The sequence below is a fragment of the Carassius carassius genome, chromosome 39, assembly GCF_963082965.1.
Source record: "Carassius carassius chromosome 39, fCarCar2.1, whole genome shotgun sequence".
Taxonomy (NCBI): domain Eukaryota; kingdom Metazoa; phylum Chordata; class Actinopteri; order Cypriniformes; family Cyprinidae; genus Carassius; species Carassius carassius.
This window is the reverse complement of record NC_081793.1, coordinates 18,140,250-18,151,375: the sequence shown is the minus strand read 5'-3', so window position 1 is coordinate 18,151,375 and position 11,126 is coordinate 18,140,250. Positions and strand designations below refer to the sequence as shown.

The following is an 11,126-nucleotide window of genomic DNA, read 5'->3' as shown; positions in this document are numbered from 1 at the left end:
TCATGTGCTTAACACAATGTGTGTCATTTTAGTTAGCTGGACTGTCTTTGTATGGATTTAACTAAAATTGTGCATACTACAATATAGAGTCAAATCAAAAATTATTCAGATACAATAATTTTTTATATTTTTTTTACTAGTGGGTGCAGGACGCTGTAGTTCATTTATGTAGTGAGGGTAGCAAAATAAAGTAAACTGTGACATACCCAAAAATTATTTATACAGTGGACTACAAGTAAAATTTATTACAGAAATTTGGGACCAAAAATTATTCAGACACTTCGACATGACCATGTTTTGCTTAATTGTTATCTGACATTATCAAGATGAATTTGTTCTGACATAGTTTAACTTTAATTTTCTAAACTATAGTGAATGAACTGTGATAATGTGTGAAATGTTGAAGGTGTTTGAATACATTTTTGTTTGACTATCTTAAAGCATAAACGTAAAATTTAATATATGCAGGTTTCCACATTCTGTCAAGATTTCTCCTTTATTTAAGTGAAACTGCTCAGTGACCATTTTCAGTTGAACTAATATATGAACCTCAATAGCAGTTTTGTTTAATTTATTTAAAATGTATTTTATTGTCTATTTCTATTAGACATTCAATTCAATTTTCATTTTATAGCAGATAATTCATTTTGGAGAGAGATAACACTCTGATTGACCTCTTTTCATCCTCAGTTTAACTTTAATTTTCTAAACTATAGTGAATGAACTGTGATAATGTGTGAAATGTTGAAGGTGTTTGAATACATTTTTGTTTGACTATCTTAAAGCATAAACGTAAAATTTAATATATGCAGGTTTCCACATTCTGTCAAGATTTCTCCTTTATTTAAGTGAAACTGCTCAGTGACCATTTTCAGTTGAACTAATATATGAACCTCAATAGCGGTTTTGTTTAATTTATTTAAAATGTATTTTATTGTCTATTTCTATTAGACATTCAATTCAATTTTCATTTTATAGCAGATAATTCATTTTGGAGAGAGATAACACTCTGATTGACCTCTTTTCATCCTCAGTTTAACTTTAATTTTCTAAACTATAGTGAATGAACTGTGATAATGTGTGAAATGTTGAAGGTGTTTGAATACATTTTTGTTTGACTATCTTAAAGCATAAACGTAAAATTTAATATATGCAGGTTTCCACATTCTGTCAAGATTTCTCCTTTATTTAAGTGAAACTGCTCAGTGACCATTTTCAGTTGAACTAATATATGAACCTCAATAGCAGTTTTGTTTAATTTATTTAAAATGTATTTTATTGTCTATTTCTATTAGACATTCAATTCAATTTTCATTTTATAGCAGATAATTCATTTTGGAGAGAGATAACACTCTGATTGACCTCTTTTCTTCGTGGTTTGTGAATTAATTTAGGCCTGAACTCTGAGTGAACCTGTTCAGTGGAGAGGGTGCTGACAGTGCATGGCTGTTGGGGCAAATACTGTGCAAACCCAACACCCTGGGTAAATATTGGAGCAGTCCATCAGGTGATCAGGAAAATGAAACAGAGTTGTTGAGTCCTTGCAAACTTTCTAGAAGAATAGAGGCAAATGGAAATAGTATCTAAGGTTAAACCTTTTTCCCCCTGCTGATCACCTCTTTGCATACATTCTAAATCTGATGACCCCCCCCCCCCCCAAAAAAAATTAAATAATAAAAAACAGTTTTACAGCAAACTGTTTATGCAAACAAATGACTTTGGTTTTATTTCTCAGTACATTATTATAATCTACAGTTTTTTTCAATCTCTATCACTCTTCTTTATGGCCTTGATTAAGCAATTTACAAATGAAATGAAAGGGGCCTTATGAATTATCTTGGAGTTAGAAAGTGTCTTATCCTTTCTGAACCTGCAGTATTGTTGTGCTATGCCAAGTAGGACTGAAACCTCCAATCTAGTCAGTGAGTATTATTCTGAGCACCAAGGAGTGTTTACATGTTTAGAGAGCCTGTAGGCACAAAAAGGTGAAAAGGTCATAGGAAGCCACCTGGTGTGTAATGCAACATTCCTCTTGTCAAACTATACAGACTAGAGCAACACCGATTTAAATTAGCTCCATTGTATTGCAACATCCTCTGACAAAGGACACAATCATACCAACATCATGAAGAGCCTTTTAATTAAAAGAAATAATCAATAAATTGATTTAAATTGGATTAAATCCAAAAAAATGTTTCAGAAAGTCACAGGCCAGATTGTTTTCTAAATACATAAACATGTATTTTTCACCTTTTTTTTATTATTTTTTTGCTCTTTCAACAAAGGAATTAATCAGTAGTGCAAAAAAGGATATCAACCTGATGACAAAAAAAAAAAAACTTTTGGACTATTAAGAATATAGCCTACCCTGTTAATGCATTTTGAACCATGAATTCAGTAGCTCTAATGCAGCAAATTTGATTATTTTGCGTTATGTATATAACACGTGCACATGCTAACGCATATGCTTTAAGACAGCAGAATAATTTAATAAGTTCTCCACATCACAATGATGAAATAGTTCGTTTGCCACAAAGGCACGTAATCATCAAACAGCAGTGGAAGAGTCTGAGGTAGGCGAAGCACCCGGGGATGAGCTGTTTGAGTTGTCTGCGCTTTGACCAGCAGAGCAAGGAGACACACGTTTAATTACAAGGGCTTTTCCTTCCTTCTCGCGCTTCTTCTGTTTCATTCTGCGATTCTGAAACCAAATTTTAACCTGCGTTTCGTTCAGTTCGAGGGTGGCGGCCACTTCCAGTCTGCGCGCCCTGGTCAGGTACTTGTTGAAGTGGAACTCCTTCTCAAGTTCCGTGAGCTGCTTGGTGGTGAAATTGGTGCGTATAATGTTCTGCTGTCCGTGGATCCCATATTCGGCGACTTTAACTGAAAGAGACAGAATTATGAACAAAAAAGACAGATTAGAAACCTCATTTGAAATCTTTTTTAATATAGGCTACTTTAATTTTTACAGTAGCCGTTCCAATTAGACATAGCTCACCTGTTCTAGGAGGGTTCCTCTTGACTTTCATCCAGTCAAACGTTGGAGCTTGTTTGATGTTCCTCTTGGAGTCGCTGTCACTGTCAGGGGAGACCTGGTACTTGCTTAACGAACCATAGCCGTGTGGTTCGTGTTCTCCGAATTGGGACTGATAATGACTTGCAGAGACCGAGCCAGGCCTGCAGTTAGATTCACTGTATGTTCCCATGTTGGCTCCCATGTTCACGACAGGAAAAACAGGGGACTGAAGACGCATGTGGTCATCTGCTTGAGTGAGCACGTAGTGATGTCCATAGTCCGAGTGAGGAAGTCGGGTTTGCTTGCAAAAATTGCTGTATCCAGTTTTCCCCATGTCCATATTGATGTGATATTGCTGCGAATGAAGTTGTGCGTAATTTGTGCCATGAGTTTCGTGCGGTGCGGTTGTAAAAGTGTTCCCTCCGACTTGCCGTCCCTCGGTAATGTGACTATTTGTACTTGCACAAGCACTTGGCAAGTATTCTTGCTCCATAAGAAAACACCCAACCTTCGAACTATAAGTGTTAGCACCACGGTTATAAATCGTATAATCTAAGTAGGAATTCATTGTTGACTGACCAAGCAAAATTGATTAAGCAGGGTCAATATAGGCTGATGTGTGGTCCCAGTGCCCCTACAACCTCTAAGCTGTATGTCAAACCACACAAAGTTCTATCCAAGCTCATATCAGTTAAGTGACAGATCATGTGACTCATTTTGCACCAATAGTGTGCGTCCTGCGGTAGCACTCTGGGCGTTGCAGGTGTCCATCAAACGATTCGTATTTACATGACAAACACATCAATCGAATCCACCCATCAATCTGATATAACCTACTCCCAATGTAGGTCTAATGTGAATTAAGGCGAGCAGAACAGTTATAACAACGAATTTATGGTGTATTCATGACGGCGTGGAGAGCTGGAGTTAATAAACAGTCCTTAAACATGCATAATATGCATAATAACTTACACCATTTACTTGTAATAGTCAGATTTTGAGTTTTCTGTTTTCCAGAGAGTTTCTTGTACTATTTTCGAATCTAAGTTCCTAAATTAACTGAATGAATGTACCCCCATATACACCAATTGCCTGAGATTAGCTTTATCTCTCTCTCGAGATATAGTGGAGCACCATACTTTTTAAAATAGTGCTTAGATATAATCTCTCATTAACATAAATTCATGTGAAAGAGGGAGTTTGGGAAACGTGTCTTTGGTTTCTAATTAGGATTATTTCCTAAAATCTAATGATACGAGTGTAGAGTGTAGATTTTTAGTTAAACCTAAAGCCATCATTTTTAATACAGGTGACAGAAATTCTCCATTCGAATACAGAAAATTATTAATAATAGTTGTAAATGGTCACAGATAGCCTAAACTGATATCATTTCGAATTAAAATCGAGAGAAGCAATAAATAAATAAAACTAATAGCCTACGCACTAAAATGTCAAATTCGGCTATTAATTTTCACATAATAATTACCCATTTGTTAACCATCGTAACTTTATTCAGTTAATCAACTACTTTATTATAATGCTTATTTACCATTAAACATTAATTTTGGAAATATTACATGAAAGTGGCATTTAATCATTTGAAGGGCGGGGGGGGGGTTATTATAAGCTGCGCTCTGGGAACATGACAGAATAGTTTTGTGGAAATTGTCCAAAAGAGACAGCCATTAATGCCATTAATGTATAAAGACTGCATACTCAGTTATTCTTCTCCAGTCATATTTGCGCAAGGACGTTTCACTTGAGGCACTGTAGATGCCATGCATAAATCTCTTCAAGCTTCACTTAAGACGGTGGTGGTGGGTGTTGGTCAGAGATGGTCCAACTAAGAGAGACATATTATTTTCAGCCTAGAGTCTTTTTTTTTCTCATCCTCCGGTTCTGAAACCAGATATAAGTTTAAGTAAACCGAACATTTCCACACGTCTCCGCCTGCACAAATAGGGGCAGAAGTGGAACTTCTCAGACTGGTCACTTGTGTAAAGCAATAGCCTCTTTTTGATGCAATGAATCCCAACGGGGGGTTCTTGTTGCTCCTGCGCTGTTAAAGAGTATATATGAAATGTATTATTATTATGATATTATTTTAGCTAACAATTCTTATACCTAAATTCTAAAAATAAAAAATAAACAAAAATCGTTATTTATGTTAGGCTACTGGTTATATAATTGAGATTCTAAACTGTATTTACTCACCTCCAGATAACGTCGCGCTCCTCTTGAAATATGTGCTGGTGATACAGTGAACTTGCTGATTGCTTAAGTTATCTCCGGTAGTATAGTTTGCAGAAAGAAACTCTGATGAGTTACTATCTTGATTTAGGATGTTGCAGACTACATTTCTCCCTTGTTATAACGTCCTCTTTATCTCGTTCAGTATTCCTAAAGTTGGTCTTGCGGTCGCTGACCAAATATGTTTGGGTTGACGCATTTTGTTATTAAGTTCAGATGCATAAGGACTTTGTTGCAAATAGTTCCGCGACATTGTGAGGCAGACGTTCTTGTTGTTCGTTCGTTATTTGCATTTTCTGGAGGGCTTTCATCAGTTATGCTATGTTGGTCCTTTCTGGGGGTTCAGCAAAACTCTGGCCTCTCGTGTCATGTGACAGTGTGGTTCCAGGCCCGCTGGAAGATGACCTGTAGGGTCAGAGAAACACGGTGTGAGTCAGGGAACATGCCACAGAACATTCACATCCATCATGCAACGAAAAGGAAAAAAGATATGAATAGTGTCTCTTTTGTGGAGCACGCACTACCAGAAATCAGATTTTTACTGTGCTGCTGACAAAAGAATTGTCTGTTTTCTTCTTCGTGATAAAAAAAAAGAAAAAAAGTATATGCTTTCTCTAAAGCATCTGCTTTTTGTATTGCTGGTATATATACTTTTTTTCTTTTGACAATTAGAAAAGGGAATACTTCATTCATCCAGAAAAAAACGTTTGCAAATAGTTAATCACAAATCAGAGCAAAACAATAATGCTCTTGAATTATGCCATTTTCCCCCCTAATGTAGGCTACAGCAAGATCACCATTTAAAATCACTTAAACAATATAATGACGTCAGTGCTTGTGGAAAATAAAAATTAAAATCATTTAAAAAAAGAAAATGGTGGGTATTTGAAATTACAAACTGCACTTCACTGTATTTATTTCTAATCGTAATTGGGATGATTAAAAACAAAAATAACGAAGAAAGAGATGGAAAAAGCAATGGGAAGGGTACAGAAAAACGCACAAAGCCCAGTGAACTCGTCTTGAACCTTAGCCAAAGTACTAGGGTGATTAATCATCCAGACAGATCCTTCGCCATTCACAAACTGTTAGCTTATTCTTCAGCAGCTTGATTCCGTGGAGAACTGGAATCAAGGGACAAATCATTTACTACTAAATATATTTTATGTAAATGTACAGGCTGATTCAATCTAATCAACAACATAAAAATAATAATAATTAAAAACCTTGCTAATAACAACAGCTACTAATCATTGCATATTTTCAGCTCCACTACGAAATCCTACTGTAAGTGTCATTGAATATAAGTTATGTCTTCTTTAGGCTATATATAGAATTTAAATCAAAATATTTACCTTTCCATGTCATGACGATAATAGCGCAAAAAGGGGGGGGGGGGGTACAAGCCAAAGGATCAAGTTAATCAAATTTACGGGTAAAAACTGCAGAAGACCATTTTCAGCTACAATATAGTGTGACCCAACAATAATCAGACACACTTTAGAAAAAAAACCGTCAAAACGAAACAAAAAAACGCTATATGCATATTTTTAAATTCAACCATATCAGACTGCTGAAAGGATAACTTCCTCTTCTGGAAGGGGATTACAAGCTGATGGAGGCACAGAAAGATGTATAGTTAGCAATCGATATAAACTGAACTGCGAAACAAACAAAAATTAAGCAAGATCAGGATGTTGCTCTGAAGCAGTATTCACCATAAACAAAGAATGGAGAGATGTGTGCTATTTTCAATTAAATATGTTAATAATGTCTCCTTTAAATTGGAAGTGTAAGTATATGTAAATACTGATATAGATGCTGCTGAATATGATTTTTTTATGTAGGCTTTAGTTTGTATATATATTTACACACACACGCACAGAGAGAGAGAGAGAGAGAGGGAGAGATTGTGTATGGTTGATGGCAACTGAAAGGTTTTCTCTGCAGAAGTATTATCCTGATTCTGAAATTATCCTGATTCTGATTGGATTGGAAGGTACCTTTGCAACCAAATTTACAAGAACCATAACATTTTTTAGATGCTTTAATATGTCAGCTAACATTGAATCTGTTGAAAAAGCTTGTAAAGGGGACATCTGTTTCGAATTATTCGGGCATGATATTGTAATTAGTGATGTTGAAGATGAGAGAGTGCCGCTTTCTTGGGACGGTCCTGCGATCACTTCCCCAAAGGTCCAGGGGCCTTTGATCTCTCAAGTTGATCTCTATCGTGTTCCATTACTTTGCTCACGTCACTCCTTAACCCGTGACGTACAGCCTACTACAATATACTTTAATGTAACGGCCGCTTCATTGCATTAATTATCGAAACTTTCTATATGAGCGCAGTCTGTTACATTAGTACAGCCTTATAAAATATTTAAGAGCATAGCCTACATATAACCTTCAATAAAATAAATAAATTAAAATAATAATAACTTGAATTCCTAACATAGATTATAAGAATAACTTTTAAGGCTAAAGAAAATGTCCCATAAAACTATTTATTCTGTAACAGATTTTTTTTTTTTTTTTTTTTCAGTGAATATTTTTTTTTTTTTTTGCAGTGAATAAATGTTATAGGGACACTAGTTCCTTACATTTGTAATCTATTTTAGTTCTTGCGACAGGCTGAATAATAAATTGTTTCCATACACTAATATTGAAATAAACTTATGAATTTTTATTAATGATATAGAGCAGAGTAAAAAAATATGTATTTCAGTATTGGCCTTTACATGTTTTTTTTTTTTTCTCTCGAGTCAGGAGACAAGACCGCTCCCAGCTTCTTACAGTATGTGTCTACAACATTTAGATCTAAAATATAGGTTTACTCACAAAGTGTGGCGATTATTCTGTGCGGTTGCTCCAGATTGTCCCTCTTGACTGTTCACAGCAATGAGGATAGCTTCTTGCGAAGGAAATGCACCAATAAATTTCGCCCAAACTCAAACAAGTTAACTCGGCAAAAAAGCAGTCTTGACGAATTGGCTGCGTTGCCTTTCTGCTCTGTCTGCAGCCTCTTCATTAATTATTTAATGAACCACGTGATATGGCCAATAAGGGATGCGGAACCAATATCTTTTCAGTTTTTTTTTTTCATCCTCTTCTTTAATAATCATCGTGAATTAGCTATACCTTTTTGTATCAACGAAAGAGTGAAAAAAGAGGCCAATTCAAGTAAGTAGACATATTCTGCAAAAATAAAAACCACACAGCATGCACTACAATAGACTGACTTTCTAGTTCCTCATTATTCATAATCTAAAAATAAAGGTAAATTCAGCTGACATCTGACAGTATTTCCTGATGTAAAAATTACCTGTTTCTTGTCATGTTCCTTCTTCTCATAGTCTGCAGGCTGTCCTCCTGATGAATAACACGTGGAAAACGTGTCCTCAAAGGGTAGCCTCATTGGGATAGGCTACACTTGTTACTAGAAAAATAAAAGAAAGGGAAATCAGCATAATAAAACGGCGTAATAAAAAAAGTAACACAACAAAAGTTTATCAAACGACTTAAACATCCTCAAGTATTTTAGATTGTCGTTTATTGTATTATTCTTAAATCTTTATATAATTATTTCATAATGTTACAGAGCCTGCGTTAGGAGTGATTCAGTTTTTTTGCGTGGTCTGAGAGAGAGAGAAAAGTAGGCCAATTGTCTGCCTCTGAGGACAAGGGAAAATACAAATGCAAAACAAAATGGTGACCAAAACTTTTTCGTGAATGATCCTGCAGAATTGTTACATTTGAATAAATTTCGCACGTAGTCGTAGGACAGCATTTGTCACCAAATGATACATGATGCAGCGCCATCAGGTGTCTAATTTTCAAGACCATCACATGTTTAATTTTTTTTTCTTTTTCAAAGCATGTCTCCGATAGATAGATAGATAGATAGATAGATAGATAGATAGATAGATAGATAGATAGATAGATAGATAGATAGATAGATAGATAGATAGATAGATAGATAGATAGATAGATAGATAGCAGAGTACAAAAAAGTGCATCACTTATTCCACTATGGCGTTGGGTTTATGTCAACTACATATTCCCCAAGACACGAATTTGCGACTATGTATTCACACAAATTCGGATCTACAGGGTATATATAGATGACAGACATCATCGGTTTTGTTAAGCAAACAAACGTTACTTTTTACTGTGAATTTGTGGAAAATAACAACTATACTTGAGCAACCGACACGGAGGATTTTTTCACATTTTTACCATCAATACATCATTGTGCATCATCCCCATTTCATTTATGTACTTATACTTCAATATTTCTTTAGCTCTGCATTATTATTAAACTTCGCCCTACCAATAGGATCTAGGCTATCTTCGTTATATTAATAATAGCTGTCAAAAAACACACACACACAGGCAATCCCGCAAATCTGATTCGTTTCTTGTAGTCGGATGAAATTCTAAGGTCATGTAATGAGATAAAAACTTACTACGTGCCTCACTGTTTTGCACAAATGGTGGTCCCCGTCTTGTTTCACGTTGTCTTTACATTTTCTTTGCCTCCGGTAAACACACTTTCACACTGTAAATCCAGTTGTAAAAAATATATATTGAGCAAAGCCTATAGCTTTTGTCTTTCGGACTTTCATTTCGTGTGTGTCTCTGCAGGACTAGCCTTCCAACAGTTTCTCTGGACACATCACACAACCTTTGGGCGCATAACGATCGATTAAAGAAGAAGAATTCAAGGTTACCTTAAGCGAAATATCGTTTATCAACTTCATTAGGCTTCCTGCCGCTGCACACTTCGATTAGTGCTTCCTGAACGTGGGATTGCACGAGTACAGACCACTAATTAAATATTCCCCTAGAATCCTTTGAATTCAGTTCAATTAAAAATATTTATTAAAAATATATGTTTTTAAATGACTAGATAAAATAAGCTGTGTGCTATTTGTATGGTTATTTATAGATATTTTACTTTCGGACAGAACATTTAAATCCATCATACAAGGATTTTATATCTTGGATTTCAGTCACTGGTTCAAATTGTAATTTATGTTTTGCCATAGCAACAAACTGAGAATGGTGCCAGCAATCACAGAACATGACCTCGGAATGAACTCTGATCCTTCACCTTGCCCCGCACTGTTTTCTTTTTGAATATTCTAATAATAGCGTTGATATTTTCACATTTCCACCATTAATATTTCTACCATAAAGCTAGTCGTTTTTTCCTTACTTTAGTCTAGTGGCTATTTTATGATTACACCCTTCTTCATAGTTTATTTAATATGCTATTCTAACAATGTTTAGACATGGATCACACACCAAACACAAGAAAGGAATAAAATGTAAACCTTTTGAACTGCCCAACAAAAAAAACAAAAAAGCTTTCCATTTTCGTGGCTTTTAGTATTTTTCTCCCTAAATGTTGTTCTCGTGAAAAAAAAAACTGAATCCGAATGTCCAGCAATGCAGAATGAGTAAGAACAGTTCGGGAGCTCGGTGTGAGGCGGGCCCTGCTGGTGATGGAACAACATTACATCAATCTAACCAACAACAAAATTAGCCGGGTTTTATTTATGATTCAAGCAAAACGGTATTCATAGTAGCAGAACTTTTAAAATAATCAAATCTTTTTAGCCTTGCCTCGACTAATCAATTTACTTGGTCGTACAACTCTTCCAACAAAGTATGTCCCTCTCGTTTCAGTACAAAACTGCCTTTAGGAGAATTAGACAGTACTGACTGTTGAGCGAAAATGTATTCCAGAACTGCGTAGGATTACCAGCTAGTCGGTTTGCCAAGCACCCTGTGCTTCTCTGGGAAGGCATGTGTGCCACTCTCGTCTCCTGACCTCGGAGTGATCCCTTCCCAA

The 11,126-nt window shown here is 35.7% G+C and overlaps 1 protein-coding gene and 1 long non-coding RNA gene across 4 annotated transcripts in view; one reads left to right on the top strand and one right to left on the bottom strand.

Moving 5' to 3' along the window:
• Positions 1-11,126, top strand: part of LOC132121540 (uncharacterized) — a 190,796-nt gene that overhangs the window by 170,924 nt on the left and 8,746 nt on the right. Inside the window, exon 2 of the long non-coding RNA XR_009426277.1 lies at positions 8,630-8,701. This is a non-coding gene — a long non-coding RNA (uncharacterized LOC132121540). The remainder of the gene's footprint in view (positions 1-8,629; positions 8,702-11,126) is intronic.
• LOC132121538 (homeobox protein Hox-B1b) lies at positions 2,228-8,693 on the bottom strand. 3 transcript variants are annotated; one of them, XM_059531040.1, is made up of 4 exons: positions 8,592-8,693; positions 5,231-5,671; positions 2,999-5,075; positions 2,228-2,883 (listed from the first exon to the last, which is right to left on the bottom strand). In XM_059531040.1, the coding sequence occupies exons 3-4, from the start codon at positions 3,582-3,584 to the stop codon at positions 2,549-2,551; spliced, it is 921 nt and encodes a 306-aa protein (XP_059387023.1). In that variant the 5' UTR covers positions 3,585-5,075; positions 5,231-5,671; positions 8,592-8,693; the 3' UTR covers positions 2,228-2,548. The 3 variants fall into 3 exon arrangements, with proteins under 3 accessions (XP_059387023.1, XP_059387022.1, XP_059387024.1); XM_059531039.1 differs by lacking the exon at positions 8,592-8,693 and adding an exon at positions 8,108-8,299; XM_059531041.1 differs by lacking the exon at positions 8,592-8,693 and adding an exon at positions 8,108-8,299 and having other exon boundaries at positions 2,999-5,070.